The 17623-nt window shown below is 40.7% G+C and overlaps 1 protein-coding gene across 9 annotated transcripts in view; it reads left to right on the top strand.

Moving 5' to 3' along the window:
* Nucleotides 1-17623, top strand: part of PLBD1 (phospholipase B domain containing 1) — a 77865-nt gene that overhangs the window by 40832 nt on the left and 19410 nt on the right. For all 9 annotated transcript variants that reach the window (XM_053257175.1, XM_053257183.1, XM_053257180.1 and 6 more), the window contains 2 exons: nucleotides 14008-14163; nucleotides 15728-15872. In XM_053257175.1, the coding sequence (XP_053113150.1) occupies nucleotides 14008-14163; nucleotides 15728-15872 (301 nt within the window). The remainder of the gene's footprint in view (nucleotides 1-14007; nucleotides 14164-15727; nucleotides 15873-17623) is intronic.

The raw sequence follows: 17623 nt of genomic DNA, 5'->3' as shown, positions 1-17623 counted from the left end.
TTCAGGCCCAGCTTGGGTGTGGGGGAGGAATTTAATAATAATAATAATAATAATAATAATAATAATAATAATAATAATTATTATTATTATTATTATTATTATTATTATTATTATTATACGTTTATTCGGTCATTGACCAGCAACATTTACAATAAAGCAGTACGTATTTTACAAATAATATAACAAAACTTGGCCATAACAGAAATAATATCAGTGTCCTCATTAATTAAAAGATAATTTAAATAAAATTCATCAGACCGGCCAGGCAAATTGTCTAACATAGGAGATAAAAGTCTTAAACGGGGTTCCCTATAAAAATCACAATAAAGAATAATATTATTATAATAATAAATAGACTTACTGCCGTTATGGGGCTTTGGTGGTGTGGCCATGGGGGGAGTTTCCTGAGGTTCCCTCCCCCCTGCCAGCTTCCCCCCGGTCATTTTTGACCTATTTCAGGCTGTTTTTGGCTCACTGTGGGCCTCTGTGCACTGGTGGCAGCCATTTTGGAGGCCACCGAGCACGTACACTGAGTTTAGTTCCCTTTGCCCTTACACAGCATGTACACTTGGGCTCTGTATTACAGTGACTTATATTTAGGCCTCTGTCTAGATCTTCCTTCTCCAGCTGAAATATTGCATTGGGGTCTTTGTGTCTCATTTTTCTGTGCCATAAATTCAGACATTTTTAATGTGAGGATTGTTTTACAATCTTGGCATCTTAATTTATACAGTCCACATCGAATAGGCTACTCTTTTGCAAAGTCCTTTTCATAAAAATGCTCTCCCAGTGGCCATTCGCTCCTCGGACTCCATCACGGCTTTTAGAAAGCTTGTTAAAACTTGGCTTTTTACCCAGGCTTTTACATAATCGTTTTTACTGCTGCTTCTGTGTGTTTTTACCTGTTGTATTGGTTTTATGCCTGTATCTTATATGTTTTTATATTTTTAGCTTGTTGTTTTTATTGCCTTTTTATTGTATGTTTTAACTTTTGTAAACAGCCTTGGGGTTGTCTTTTAACGAAAGGCGGTATATAAATGCAACTATAAAATAAATAAATAAATAAATGAGTAGCTCACCTTTATCTGTGATAAAACAGTATTTTCCTTTGAATTTCGCCTCATAACTTTCTCTGTAGCATATTCAGGCTGGACAGGTGTGGGCACAAACAATGCATCTTCAACAGTCAGTTTCACTGTTTCTCTTTTTTGCAGTTTGCAGTGTATTGCAGAACCTCTGCCTTCAACAAACATCTGCTGCCTATTTGCCAGAAAAATGGAAACTTTATAATTTGTGCCCAACTTAGTAAATCTTTCTCATTCTTTAATCAAATTACTGGTTGCACCTGAATCAATACAAATTTTAGCATTACATTTTGTAGAACTAGCTTTTAAATTTTTCTCAGTATTAGCAACATATGTTTTATGTTTGTTAGACTTATCATCTACTTGCTTCCATGCATTTTTCTTTGTATACCTGGGTGACCCGCTCCTCCTGAAATGTGGTAACACCTCCTTTTTAGTTGCAAATTCTTTGTTCTGAGGATATTGCGCCTTCATATGTCTGGGACTCCCATAGAGAAAACACTTTTTGTTCTTTTGATACCTTTTAAAAGCATTTCTTCACTTGACTTTAGTTCCTTCCCATCACCTCTGCACAAATTGAAGTCTTCCAAGCGGTTTATCACAAAATCAAAATCAAAATTGTCTTTGGCTTCGAATACATTTCCAATAGGCTCAAAATGCTCAGGAAGACTTTTCAATAACAATCCAATCTGAACCATATCAGGCAGAATTACTCCCTGTGCTTGCAGCTGTCGTGAAGTCTCCAACACTTCATTTACATGCTTAGGCAGATCCTCTCCCTCCTTTAGTTTCTTAATACACATCTTTATAACTTGATGCACCTTGGAGACAGCTGACTTTCTTTCATACAATTTCTTTAGAGTACCACATCCTTTGCATGCTATTGATTTCTTAAATGCACTAATACAGAATCACTCACTGATCCCAGTGGGTGACCCTATTATAGGGTCATTCATTATCCGAGTGGCTTTATCTTCTGTATTGTCCCAGATCTGCTCCTCCTCTGACAGGGTGTTCTGTGTGTAAGTCCCTGCTGATTCTGTGGGTTTTTAGGAGCATCTCCATTTTGAAAGACCACGGGTCAATATGTGGACCTTGTAACTACTCAATCCCCTGTGGCACTCGTCCTGTCTCCATCTTTGAGAAAACCTTGTTTTCCTATTCAGGCTTTCTTGACCAGTCTCAGAGCTCTTGGTCTATAACCCTATTGATGGGTGTGAAGAGAAACATTAAAGTCTCAATGCAGCAGAATATGCTCTGGTGGTAAAAGATTTTAGTCCAAGAGATTATCTGAAAACAGTAGGCTGAGTTAAAAAATTTTTATTAAGAAACTAAACATCACATACTGAGAGAGAGGCATTGAACAACATACCCAAACAGGCACTAGCTTTTAACAACAACTGAACAGTTCTGACTCTTGACAGACCTATTGACATTTCATCATGCCTCTAGTAGCCAGAAGAGGTTACTTTGGTGCTAAGAGCAACACTTTAGAATTCTCACTTCTGACACCTTACCCACTATTAGCAGTGTCACTACTCTTTTCATCTTGGAGCTTATTTAGGTCTTTTCAGAGGAAGGTTTTGTGTTTGGGGGTGTTTGCGTGTGCAGAGAAGGGACGGTGGAAGGGGGGAGCCTTAAGATGGTGAGAACGTATTGGATGTTACCTCCTTTTCAGGTGAATTTTTACACCTGCTTGTTTAAATGCAGGGGTTGGGAGAGAGAATGAATGAGGGTTGGAGCCTACCTTGCTTTCTTCCAGTCTGCAAGACGGGACAATTTATTCAGCACTTCATGAGGCCAGTACAGCCACTTATATAATTAGCTGGTAGCCTATCCACACTTACCTGGCAGTAATCCTCACAGGAAAAAATGGGTTGGATCCTGAGTAGACTTTGCTCAAGCAGAACTGCACTTCTGCTTCTGCAAGGGGAGATGGGATTTCTGCTGACTCCCTCATTTATCGACAGCCCCTTTGATCCATACTTCACACTGTTCCTAGGGGTCTTGCCTATTCTCAGGATTAGCATTTCAAGTAATGCTGGGCACTGTAGGCCAGAGGAGGGGTCAAGAAAGCCCAATTATGCAAGCAGCATGCTGCTCATTGTTCTCTAGATCCAAGCTATTGAGACTTACTTGTGCATAAACATGCATAGGATTGGGCAGTTAGACTAGAACCCCTGCTAACTTGGCAAAGAGGCACCTTTTAACATGGTGATTCTCTTTATTTAGCAGGGGGAGAGTAACTGGCCCTATCCACCCCCAGCAAAGTACCTCAAGTGTCTGTTGCTGGTGTCTATCTGAAGTTGCTTTTTAGATTGTGAGCCCTTTGGAGACAGGGACCCATCTTATTTATTTATTATTTCTCTGTGTAAACCTCCCTGAGCCATTTTTGGAAGGGTGGTATAGAAATTGAATTATATTATTATTATTATTATTATTATTATTAATCCCCCAGTGAGGCACTACCTTGGCATGGTTGTGGAGCTTGCGTGCTCTGAGGAAGGTGAGGGCTATGCCAGAGGTCCAACCATACTGGACAGGTCTCACCAGAGAGCCAGACAAAGAGTGCCTCTCCCATCAACAAATATGGTGAGACATAACTTTAATAAATCTATACCAGATTGGTCGTCGCCCGGGTCAACAAGGACCGTGCCAGGTGCTGGAGTCCCTGGCCATCTGGTGGCAAGTGGGCTACAGGACTCAGGATCTTCAGTTGAGCAACCAGGGCTGGAGACTGCAAGGTTACTGGAAGACACATCACATAACCAGAAAAAATATACGAAAAATGCCAACAAGGAAATAATGATCTGCTATTACAAGTCTAGTCCAACTAGAAGAGGTTATTTTAAAAGAATGTACCAAATTTGGAAAGAGAAGCATCCAGATACAGAAATAACAGAACAAAGGCTAGCAGACCAGAGAAGATTCATGATAAGAAATAAAGTATTCACAGGAGTTGAGCTGGAAGAACTGCAACACAGGCTCAAGATATGGAAGAGGAATTATCACCAACTGAAGAAGTTGCTCAGGCGCAGGTGGAGGAGGTGTTGGAAATAGAAGATGCCACTGTTGCTGAACTGTTTCAAAATCAAAACCAGGCAACCTCCCCTTTGCCTTCACCTCAAAAACCCGAATGTCGTTTAACAGAAAAGCAACAAGAACTAAAGCAAAAAATAACTGAGCACATGAACCAAACAACCACCAGGGTTCGACTCCCAGCTCTAAAAACAGTTGCCAAAAAACAACTTGCTCAGGCATTAAAAGATGTCAGTGCTGCACTTGCAAAAATAACAACCAAGAATTTGCAAGAAACAAACCAACTAATGTACAGTGCAGCAACAATAACAACACAAGAGCTCGGATATAAGATCAGTGGACCTGTAACAAACGAAAGTAGTACATCACCTAAATGGAAGATGAGATTAGAAAATAGAATCTCCAGGCATAGATCAGATGCTAGTAAATTGAAAGATATGAAAGACAAGAAGCTGAAGAATGAAAACACCAAACAGTATCTGATCCAAAAATACCACCTAGATTCAAGGAAAATTAGAGAAGTCCTGGAAATAATAAAGCAGCAAATAACAGCAGTGTCAAAGAAGATTAGCAGATACGAAGAGTTACACAACACAGGCAGAATCTCCGATTCCAGTCGAATCAGAGACGTTTCTGCCAAAGCATAGAAGGAGAAACTGCAAGTAACGTAGAAACACCAAATAAAGAAGAAACAGTGCAATTCTGGGGAAAATTATGGGACAATCCAATAGATTATAATAAAAAAGCAGGCTGGGTGAAAGAGGTTGAAAAATGTAACCAACAAATGCAAGATCTAATAATAACACAAGAATTAATAAGTGAAAGAGCAAAGAAAATTAAAAATTGGACTGCGCCAGGCAACGATGAACTACATGGCTTTTGGCTTAAACACCTAACAAGCCTTCATAAACAACTATCAAAACAGTTCAATCACATTTTGCAAGGAGGTGATATTGAACAATGGCTAACAACTGGGAAAACTTATCTCATCATGAAAGACCCAGCAAAAGGTGCAGTTCCAAGTAATTATAGACCGATAACCTGCCTGCCAACCATGTTCAAATTATTAACTGGAATAATAGCAGATGAAGTGATGCAACACTTATTAACTAACAAACAGCTTCCAGTTGAACAGAAAGGAAATTGCCTGAACACCAGAGGCACAAAAGACCAGCTGCTGATGGACAAAATGATTTTAGAAAATTGCAAGAGAAGAAAAACAAATCTAAGTGTTGCATGGATTGACTACAAGAAAGCCTTTGACTCATTGCCTCACACACTAGATCGTAAGACCAGGAAAATAATGACCATCAATCATGCTCTGCACCCCTGCAGTGATGTAGAGAGGCTCTACCTCCCTCGCAGCTCAGGTGGAAGAGGAATGCTGCAAGTCCATCAAACAGTAGAGGAGAAAAGAGGCCTTGAAGAATATATAAAGGACAGTGAAGAAGATGCACTTCAAATGGCCAAGAACGAGAAACTGTTCAACACCAATGAAACAAAGCAGGCGTACAAGAAAGAACAAGTCAAGAACCGAGCAGAAAAATGGAAAAATAAGCCACTGCATGGTCAATATTTGCACAATATAACTGGAAAATCAGACATCACCAAAACCTGGCTATGGCTTAAGAATGGCAGCTTGAAGAAAGAAACTGAGGGTTTAATACTGGCTGCACAAGAACAAGCACTAAGAACAAATGCAATAAGAGCAAAAGTCAAAAAATCCACAACAAACAGCAAGTGCCACCTTTGTAAAGAAGCAGATGATGCAGTGGACCACCTAATCAGCTGTTGTAAAAAGATCGCACAGACTGACTACAAACAAAGGCATGACAAGGTAGCATGGATGATACACTGGAACATCTGCAAAAAATACAAGCTACCTGTAGCCAAAGATTGGTGGGACCATAAAATTGAAAAAGTGGTAGAAAATGAAGATGCAAAAATATTATGGGACTTCCGACTACAAACAGACAAACATCTGCCACACAACACACCAGATATAACTGTAGTCGAGAAGAAAGAAAAACAAGTTAAAGTAATCGACATAGCAATACCAGTGTATAGCAGAATAGAAGAAAAAGAAATAGAAAAAAATCACCAAATACAAAGATCTACAAATTGAAATTGAAAGGCTGTGGCAGAAGTAGACCAATATAATCCCAGTGGTAATTGGTGCCCTAGGGGCAATTCCAAGACAACTTGAAGAGCACCTCAACACCATAGGGGCCACAGAAATCACCATCAGCCAATTACAAAAAGCAGCTTTACTGGGAACAGCCTATATTCTGCAACGATATCTATAACAACAACAACATTGACAATAAAGTTCAGCCATCCCAGTCCTTGGGAAGGACTCGATGTCTGGATAAAACAAACCAGTCAATAACACCTGTCTGACTCTGTAAACAAGAAAATAATATCTGCACCAGGCAACAATTTGTAGTTTGAAGCACAGCCTGAAGATATTAATGTTATATATCTGTTTTTAAACTTCTAATGAAGTCAAGTGTTCTAAATGCTTGTATCTAAAACATATCAGTTGATTTTTTTACTACCGTCCTTATTAATTTATAATGATAATGGTCTAAGCAAAATCCAAGTTAGCATATATAATAAGTTAAGAGACACCTCACAGAACATTTTAGCGTTGTAAAATTTCACCTTATGAAATGGCCCTCAAGGTACTGCCCTGTTCAGCTCAATCCACAGGAAGATTAAGCTTTTCTGTCATGCCTCAAAAACATCATCATGACTAAAAGTCAAACTAGATGAGATGGGAGAAGATCTGTGATCACATCTCTTGTTTTCTTCAAAGTTAAAAGTAGTCACAGGGGGCAATTCAGATGAGGACAGATGGCACTGCAGGGAGGAAGGTTAACTCTTTCACCCACATAATTTCCCCAAGCTAAAGCACATCTCCAAAGCTGCTATTTGTCTTGTGTGGGGTGGGGGTGGGGAGACTCTAAGGTATTATACATATGTCTCCTCCTACCTATCCCAGGTCACCTTAACTGGCGCAGCAAGGAAATGCTTGACTAACCAGCAGAAGGTTGCTGGTTTGAATCCCCACTGGTACTATATCGGGCAGCAGCAATATAAGAAGATGCTGAAAGAAGATGCTGAAAGGCATCATCTCATACTGCATGGGAGGAGGCAATGGTAAACCCCTCCAGTATTCTACCAAAGAAAACCACAGGGCTCTATGGGTGCCAGAAGTAAAAATTGACAGCACACTTTACTTTACTTTACCCACCCTAGACTGCAGCTAATTTCATCTTTGGGGGAGATTTGTTGAACAGTCATCCACTGTCATAACGCAGTTGCATCTCGGCTCAGTGGGGCTGCTCAAGCTCAGCCAATGTCTTGCAGAGCGTGTTCTGGCTGACGGCAGAGCCATTTTAGCTTATTCCCTTTGTTTCCCCCAGAAAGCTGCAATCACAGATTTACCACCAGTTCATCTAGTTTATTCCTTAGATAACCTGAGAATCTGGGGGTGTCCTTTTAAAAGTTTTCTATTATTATTTGTGGCTAACATACTGTGCAAGGGTACATCAGCCAGTAACTTTGCATGCAGACAAGTTGTACAAATTGCACAAATGCAATAAGTGTGCAAGGATGTTACACAAGAGGAAATCCATTAGTTCTAGTGGACATATGCTAGTGTAATATCATTTGTGCAGTTGCACAACTTATTTGCATGCAGTGTCACTGGGCTAACGTACCCTTGCACAGTATGTTACCCATTATTATTATTATTATTATTATTATTATTATTATTATTATTATTAAAAAATCTTAATCCATTCTTCACAATATATTAGGGCTAAGAAATAAAATTAATTACTTTTCAAGCCTTCTTAAAACTGGATCACAGAAAAGAAGTTGAAAGCACATTTTGAAAGACAGGGAATATATGGAATTTGAATGTAAACTTTGGATGCTACTATGAGAAACAAGCGACTGAGACACATTTTACAAAAGACCTGAGGAGAGGGAAAGGGGCTTTCAAGACAGTAAATGTAAAAATTAAATTCCTTTCTGAGTCCAAGCAAGAGACTTTCATGTGTTTATATTATTCTCAAAATGTATTCAGTATTCAAACACTTTTTTTTTACAAAAAAAGTGACAATAAAGAAATTCTTTGGGCAGGTAATTATGTTCAAATCCTATAATCCAGATATAATGGCAAAGCAGTGTGTGCTTGACAATGCATAGGAAAGGTTCAAATTCTTACAAAGCTCTCAGGTATTCAGAGAACAAAGTTAGGGTAGGTGCCTGAACAGCTGCTTGACTAAACAGCATATTCTGTGTAGGGAAATAAGAGTTATTAGATCTGGCAGGCATGGGAAGTTCCAGTGGAAACAAACCTGACAAATAGACAGATGGGAAAACTTTTATTTTGTTAGGCATATGGGATCCTTGAAAAACAAATAGAGGAGATATTGCCCAAAGCTGGCATTGTAGCAGGACAAAGGAAATGGAGGGGAAAGCAGCTTCTGGAACTCTGCCACAGAACTCTGGATGGAGCTCAGAACAGGTGTAAAGTTTAACCTTCCATATCCAAAACCATTCAGAATAGGGAGAGACAAATGGTGAACCCTGCTAACTGGGCAAACCGGCACCTTTTTAACGTGGCGATTCTCTTTATTTTGCAGGGGGAGAGTAACTGGCCCTACCCACCCCCAGCACAATACTGTGGCTGGTGTCTGTCTATGTTTCTTTTAAGATTGTGAGCCCTTTTATGGATAGGGAGCCATCTTATTTATTTATTATTTCTCTATGTAAACCGCTTTGGAAACTTTTGTTGAAAAGTGGTATATAAATAGTTGTTGTCGTTGTGATAACAGATTTTAATTCTATTTCTGGGTGCCGCTTTGCTTTGAGTTGTATATAATTTACTTTGTTCACATTCTTTTGCCTAGAATGCTGGAAAGATGAGTTAATGGAAGTGCTTTTTGTACCGTATTAACAAGTAAAGTGCTGAAAAGATGTGTATACTATTACTTATCAAATGGACTGGAGGATAGCTGGTCATGTGGTAGCAAGCATGAATTGTTCCCTTTGCTAAGCAGGGTCTGCCTTGTTTGCATTTGAATGGGAGGCTACATGTGTGAGTCTCCCATTCAAGCTTTTCCCCTCAGGGGATGGGGCTGCTCTGGGAAGAGCTTCTGCATGCTTGCATGCAGAAGGTTCCAAGTTCCTTCCCTGGCATCTCCAAGATAAGGCTGAGAGTGACTCTTGCTTGCAGCCTTGGAGAAGCCGCTGCCAGTCTGGGTAGACAACACCGAGCTAGATGGATCAATGGTCTGACTTGGTAGAAGGCAGCTTTCTATGTTCCTATGACACAGTAAGCATACAAACTGTAGGGAAGGTTGCCAAAAGTGTTGTGGCACTGGCCAAATCTTGCTGCCAGTGGCAAAGACGATGGGCAGTGATCCATCGACATCAGAGACCTGCTTGGGCTGCTGCATAACTTGAAAAGCAGCCCTGTCAGTGTGGCACAACAGGGTTGCTGCAGAAGGCCTTGAAAGCGCTTCCAGACGGGCACGCTGCACTGCTGCTCGGAAGCGACAGCCCCATCACACTACATCAACAGGGCTCCCTTTCAAGTTGTACAGCAGCCCCAAGGGGTCCCTAATGCCCATCATGTTGGCCAGTAAAATTAGCAAAACTGCTACCAGAGTTGGATCACGGCGTATGGTGAGTGCCATGTGAATAAATGAGGGAGCAAAAGGATATACACTGCTGAGATGCTGACTGAGGTCATGGAAAAATTGTGGGCATACTGATACCTCAAAGATGCATGCTAGGACCACAGCTCTTCAAATGGAGATTATGCATGTTTCTTTCAATCATCATCATCAGCATTTATTTAGAATATTTCAAGTATTCAAAATGCCACACGTACATTATCTTAGTAACCTTGTAACAGAGAGAGCCTTGAAGCGAAGAGAGCCTTGCCTGAGGCAAGCTACTGAGTTTGTGGCTAAGGGGAGTTTTGAACAATAGACTTCAGAGTCACTGTGTTGCATTATATGGCTTTAGCTAGCCATTTCCAGGGCCACCAGCCACACACCCACATAAGGGGATGTGGACTGGGATAGCCTTGCTGCTGAGGAAATAGCCTTGCTGCAGCAGATAATCCTCTACACAATTGTTTTTCATACTATGGCAGACATACACTCCAGCTCTATAAAGGGGGCATGCATAGCCTTCTGCACCTACCAAAAGAAAGAGAAAAGGCAAGAAAAGCAAGAAAGACATCTGAAATGGCAGGCTTTCAAAATAATATTGGAAAGCAGAGGAAGAACTTGTGACATTTCCCACAGAGATGTTTGTTCCCTCTAAGGCATGCAGACGTACACACACTCACATGTTTTTTGATGCCCGCTCAGTTAATTTTAGATCCCGCTCAGGTTGAATTAGGAGGGCCCCACTCTGAATGCATGTGCACACACACTGCCTTGATACTGCCGCCCAGAACAAAACTCATTCCTCACAGAGATGAAAAAAATTAAGAGAGAACAGGCATAATTGAAGAGGTGCAACATCTTGTGGATTTTTCAACTTTTGCTCTTATTGCATTTGTTCTTAGTGCCTGTTCTTGCGCAGCCAGTATTAAACCCTCTGTTTCTTTCTTCAAGTTGCCATTCTTAAGCCATTGCCAGGTTTATTATTTCTTGTTTACACAGACAGGTGTTATTGACTGGTTTGTTTTATCCAGACATCCAGTCCTTCTCAAGGACCTGGGATGGCTGAATTTTATCATCAATACTGTTGGTTATTATAGATATCGTCGCAAAATATAGGCTGTTCCCAGTAAAGCTGCTTTTTGTAATTGGCTGATGGTGATTTCTGTGGCCCCTATGGTGTTGAGGTGCTCTTCAAGGTCTTTTGGAACTGCACCCAGGGCGCCAATTACCACTTTGTATTTTGTGATTTTTTCTATTTCTTTTTCTTCTATTCTGCTATCCCCTGGTATTGCTATGTCGATTATTTTAACTTGTTTTTCTTTCTTCTCGACTACAGTTTTTACAACAGCTGATTAGGTGGTCCACTGTTTCATCTGCTTCTTTACAAAGGTGGCACTTGCTGTTTTTTGTGGATTTTTCTACTTTTGCTCTTATTGCATTTGTTCTTAGTGCCTGTTCTTGTGCAGCCAGTATTAAACCCTCTGTTACTTTCTTCAAGCAACCATTCTTAAGCCATTGCCAGGTCTTGGTGATGTCTGATTTTCCACTTATATTATATATATATCACAAATATTGACCATGCAGGGGCTTATTTTTCCATTTTTCTGCTCGGTTCTTGACTTGTTCTTTCTTGTAGGCCTGCTTTCTTTCATTGGTGTTGAATAGTTTCTCGTTCTTGACCATTTGAAGTGCATCTTCTTCACTGTCCCTTATATATTCTTCAAGGCCTCTTTTCTCCTCCTCCTACTGTTTGATGGACTTGCAGCATTCCTCTTTCACCTGAGCTGCAAGGGAGGTATAGCCTATCTACATCACTGTGGGGGTGCAGAGCATGATTGATGGTCATTATTTTCCTCGTCTTACGATCTAGCGTCTCTAGCTCTGCCTGGGTCCAGTCTATTATTCCTGCAGTGTATCTAATCACAGGTATAGCCCAGGTGTTTATGGCTTGTATGGTGTTCCCGCCATTGAGTTTGGACTTTAGGATTTTTCTAACTCTCCTGGTGTATTCACTTCCAATTTTTCTTTTAACTTCAGTGTGTGCAAAGTTATCAGCCTGGAGAATGCCCAAGTATTTGTAATGTTCTTTCTCTTCCAGGTTCTTGATGTTGCTTCCATTGGGTAGTTCTATGCCTTCTTCTTTTTTGTTATTTTTCTTCTTTTCATTATTAATGCAGCACACTTGTCTAGTCCAAACTCCATTTCTATATCACTACTGAGTATACGGACAGTGTTTAGCAGTGATTCGATTTCTGACTGGGACTTTCCATACAACTTCAGATCATCCATGTACAGCAGATGGTTGATTTGACTTGATGTTTTAGATGTTTGGTATCCGAGGCCTGTTTTGTTTAGTATTTGTGAAAGTGGGGTCATGGCGATTACAAACAACAGAGGGGATAGTGAGTCCTCTTGGAAAATGCCTCTTCTAATGCTAACCTGTCCAAGTGTCTCGCCATTGATTGTTAACTGTTGTTGTTGTTGTTGTTGTTGTTATTATTTTACACAGTCAGACAGGTGTTATTGACTGGTTTGTTTTATCCAGACATCGAGTCATTATTATTATTATTATTACATTTATATCCCACTCTTCCTCCAAGGAGCCCAGAGCGGTGTACTACATACTTGAGTTTCTCCTCACAACAACCCTGTGAAGTAGGTTAGGCTGAGAGAGAAGTGACTAGCCCAGAGTCACCCAACAAGTATCATGGCTGAATGGGGATTCGAACTCGGGTCTCCCCGGTCCTAGTCCAGCACTCTAACCACTACACCACGCTGGCTCTCATCTGTATACATGAAATAGTCAATACTGTTGTAAGATACCTGTTTTCTATAGATCGTACTCAGCTAGGTAAAGTGTGTGTTTCCATTACCTATAAACTAATAAAAACACAGTAATTAACTTTTAGGTGTTTTAATTTATGAATGGGTAGCACAACCAAGTGATCTAAATTACATTTAAGAGCCCAGTAACACAGTAACAGTTATCTTCAAGATTTCTTGACTAATTACTTTCAGATAAACAGAATAATGGTTTAAAATAATCTTGATACAATATAATATGTTTGTTTTTATTTTCTGTGATAGCATTCTAAGTTTAGAGAATGTCATTGTGAAAAGTCAGTGCAGAAATAAAACTTCTGGAGGAAGCAATGCAATGGATTCCTCCTCAGGTGAAAGAGAAAACAAAATTGCCACTAGCTGCTGTGAATTGCTTGCCCAGGGCTGGTTACAGCGTGATCACTGGAAATCACTTACCCATCTTGGCTATCCTTGCGGCAGCCATGTTGTTTATAGAGCTCTGAATTGCACTTCAGTTTTTAAAATCAGCATTACATTGGCTACTTTTTAGTCCTTCAGTAACGAGGCTAATTTTAGTGATAAGCTTTCCATTTTTTCCCTTTTAAGGAAGACTAACAATTTCACATTTGTTTTTTTTAAGAATATAAGAAGCTGTCTTCTACCGAGTCAGACTATTGGTCCATCTAGCTCAGTATTGTCCATATTGCAGGCAGGAGTCTCTCTCAGCCCTATCTTGGAGATGCCAGGGAGGGAGCTTGGAACCTTCTGCATGCAAGTATGCAGATTCTCTTCCCCAAGCGGCCCCATCCCCTGAGGAGAATATCTTACAGTGCTCACACATGTAGTCTCCCATTCAAATGCAAACCAGGGTGGACCTTGCTTAGCAAAAGGGACAATTGCTACCACAAGACCAACTCTTGAGTATAAGCTACCCAAATCTGAAACGTGTTCATTTTTAATTTGTAAATTAGCCCTAGAACTTCACTTCATATCTTGTCAACACTATTTGACTTCGTTCTTTAGATGTCCTTCCTGTAAAAAGCAGTTCAGATGTGGATATCAGTCACCCACCATGTGTAAACATGACTAAGCGTACATGTTTGTCATCTCTTTAGCCTGCATTTTTATTTTGATAGCTGTTTTAATGGTTTTTAATCAATATAACTGTTTTACTTGGTTGTTCTAAGTTTGGTATTTTAATGGTTTGATTTATTCTTGTAAACTGCCTCTTTCCCTCACTTGCGGGCTTCCCAAGTGTGTCTGATTGGCCGCTGGACTGGATGGGCCTTGACATGATCCAGCAGGACTTTTCTTATGCTCTTAAATGTTTGTTAGGCGGTATAAAAATGCAATATATCTAATAAAATCCCTCCTTTTCCCTTCAGCCTCTCACTGTCTTTCAAGTTGACTTCTTGAATGCAATTGGAGATCTGCTTGACCTCATTCCTTCCTTACATTCACCAGGGGATGAGTGTGACACTATGACAGGAGGCTCTCGGAGATACCAGTGGGATATGGGTCATTGTTCAGCTCTTATCAAGGTAAGATCAGTGAGACTTATTCGCTTCCCACCTTTAGGGCCCCAAAGGACTCGTGTAATTAACTTTTTTTTTTTTTTGCGCTCCAACATGGGATGATGCACCAACTGCATTTTTGTTAATCCTGGTGCATATACCACTGACATTTTAATCCTCATTCAGATTTTGGGGCTAGATTTCCACCCCTAGCTGCATAAACCACTGCACTCCCAGCTATACTTTTGCTGTCAAACTCTTACCTAAACTCTGTACACAATATATCCACAAATGTGGCCCCTCACCAGTAATGATATTTATGCTATTAATAAAAATATGACAGACATACTCCTAGAGGTGCAACTACATTCACAAAGGGAACCACTGTCATCTGTTTTTGGCTTGGACGTGTGTACTCAAGCAGTGTGTGACCAAGGACAGCTGACAAGAAACCAAACAAAAGATGTGATGATTGTGGAAGGCTGGCCTATAGAAGGTGCTTGACCAGCTCCCTTACCTGTGATTATTGCCTTTAAGTTAGTCACAGTGCGTCCTTTCAGCTGAAATTCTGAGAAATGAGATGTTGAAGTACAGATCCTCATTCATGTGGGGTTTGAACAGTAGTGGCTGGTGGGCACCGGACCAGGGGGGCAGGGGAGGACTTGGTTACCGAGGCAGGAACCCGGGGAGTGGGGGTGGGAGGCAGAAAGCAGAAAAGCCAGGGTAAGAAATAGGGAGAAATGCAGCAGAAAAGCCAGGGCAAAAGGCAGACGCAAAGGCAGAAAGAGGGACAGAAGGAAGAAAGCAGGGATTGCATCCCTTCTCCCACCAAACGAACACACTAGTAAAAGATCAGACTTGCCATCAGCCAGGGAATCCTCCAGGGCAGGGAGCTTCCTCCAGCCCCTCCTCCCCTGCCTGTAATGTCCTCTTTAGGTCTTACTGGCTGGAACAGCTGCTACTCAAACTCAGGAAAATGAACATTTCAAACTGTTTGAAATTTTCATTTTTCTGAGCTAAGAACTTGCATCCTCAGTGAGTCGTGCAGTCACACAGGACACCATGGTTGGGATGTGGAAGCCACTGCTGCACTCCCCTGAAATGAAATGTTAAATTATTGTAGGTTCTGTGGCCTGGAAAAGTTGTGTGTGTGTGCGTGCGGCGGGGGGGCATCCAGTGTAATCAATAGGATGATTTGGGAGTAGGAAGTTCTGCTTGTGTGTAAAAAATCATTACTCTGGATGAGGGTTAAAACAAATGGCATGGGATTAATCATTGCCCCCATTTTAGTTGTTGTACCTTATGTTTTCATTTATGCCTAAACTATATTTGTGTAATACAGCAATGTACTAGCATTGGTTAGCAGCATAAGGTTATAAGGTTATCGTTATAAGGTCAGCATAAGGTTATCATTTCCATTTTTGTAGGTGTAGAATCAAATGTCTAAGAATTACTTTTGTCTAGGATTCTGCATTGTGCGGCGTAAGAGTAAAGCTGGATTTCTATTGCTTCCAATGAGAAAAATTATCATGGTCTTTTGAGAGCATGGAATACCATTTCCAAAATCATAACTCTGTGCTCTGTTTTCTAGGTCCTCCCTGGATATGAGAACATCTACTTTGCTCATTCTAGCTGGTTCACATATGCAGCCACACTGAGAATATATAAGCACTGGGACTTCAAGATTGATGATCCACAGACACGCACAGGCCGTGCTTCATTCAGCAGTTACCCAGGTAACAGAGGACGCAAACTAGACATGTGCCTGTGTGTTTTAGTGTAAACAGTAGCCACAGCTCTTGGGGCAAAATAGTATCCATGTGAGGGGTAGTGGTGGTTTCCAAACAAAAACTGCAGCAGGGCAGAGTTAAGTCTCTACTTCCATGTTGTGGTCTCCTCCTACTTACATTTTAAAAAACCAAACATGTGAGGCCAAATTACATGATTAATGTCACATCTAGCTGTACAGGGAGTTCTATGTATGTTTGTTGTGTTTGAATTCAGGAATCTCATCTGCATGTTGTAAAATCTTGCAGAGTTAACTACTTTGTGACCCAGGCCCAGAGTATTCATCACAAAAATGTATGGCCTGGGAACATCAGAGTTTATTTCTACTTTGAAAAAGTGCTTTACTAGTTAAGTATTGGGACTAAACAAACAAATAATGAAATACATTTGACAATAAAGAATATTAAATTTCATTGAGGACTACAGCTATAATCTGAAGGTGAAAGACAAATTCATTTCTAAAAACGTGAGCTCAAGAGCATGATAAACCTATGGATTCCTAAAAGAGAATTTGTTATGAATTATATAGAATCTTAGATCTGGTGCAGTACTGAGGTTGTGCTTCTCCAGCTTACTAAATCTGCATTATGCTCTGAACCAATACTGAAAAGTGCTCCTGCTCCAAGGAATAATATGCTACCTTATTTGTATGTGATCTTAACAGCAGCCCAGTGATATTTGATATTGCTAGTACTTCAGTTACAAAAACTAGTAGCCTCTATTTGTAGCAGCCTATCTTCTCAAGTTTGCTCCATAGGTTTCAACTGCAAACCATAGGAATTCATATCATATACTTAAAAGAGCCTTCAGAGTCAGGCTGTGTGTGTGTGTGTACACACACACATATTCATTAAATTAAATATTGCTTGTGCTGGGTTGCATCTATGGAAAATATCACATCCATCAGTCAGAATACTTTTGCTTGCCATATGCTGGCCTTGTGCTTAGGACCAGCCTCGGATGCAGGCATCAGAGATGCAAAGCATGGACCTTTATTGGATGTGTGAGTCTTTCTGAATGAGAAGGTTTGTTGTGACTGGATAGGTGGGTTCACTCACTTTATTTAATCAAGAACCAGTGTGGGCTGTAAACACACTTGGTTTGTTCTGCTGCCTTTCCTCCATGTGGTTTTGTTTTTACTCCCCTGCTGAAACTGGGGAAGAGAGAGAGCTGGGCAGAGAGAGAGAAAGTCCAGTTCTTGGGCTTAGGAGGAGGAGGGGAGGGAGAGTCCCATTCGATGGCCGGCAAGAACAAGAGAAATGGTAACGGGGTCTGGGAAAATTGGGCAGAGGGGAGAGACCTAAAGGAGAATGTGCCTCATTGTTCCCAGCCTCTCTTAACCTGGTGGGTTAGAAAGAGGCTCTGTCTGTGTAGTGAAAACAGCTCCTCCCTTACTATTCATGCATTCAACACAGCAAAACCAAGTGATTTTTTAAACTCCTTTTCTAGTATAGATTTGGGGGCTTTTCTTGCTATAAAAGCACAGATTTCCACATGCATCATATATTCAGGCAGCAACGTCCCCCGCGGCCGGAAATCAGCACTGAATGTGCTTCAGATTGGTGTTTAGATACATTGCTCTGTATCTGTCCCTTCTCAAAGCCGCCATCTGAACTCATTTCTACTAGTTCTACTTTGTCGGAGGGCCAAACTACAAATGACAGTGGCAGAGTGGGTCTCCACATCCCTATAAGGCAGC

Source organism: Hemicordylus capensis, chromosome 5 (genome assembly GCF_027244095.1).
Source record: "Hemicordylus capensis ecotype Gifberg chromosome 5, rHemCap1.1.pri, whole genome shotgun sequence".
Classification (NCBI taxonomy): domain Eukaryota; kingdom Metazoa; phylum Chordata; class Lepidosauria; order Squamata; family Cordylidae; genus Hemicordylus; species Hemicordylus capensis.
The sequence above is the reverse complement of the archived record's forward strand: the minus strand, read 5'-3'. Positions and strand labels throughout refer to the sequence as shown.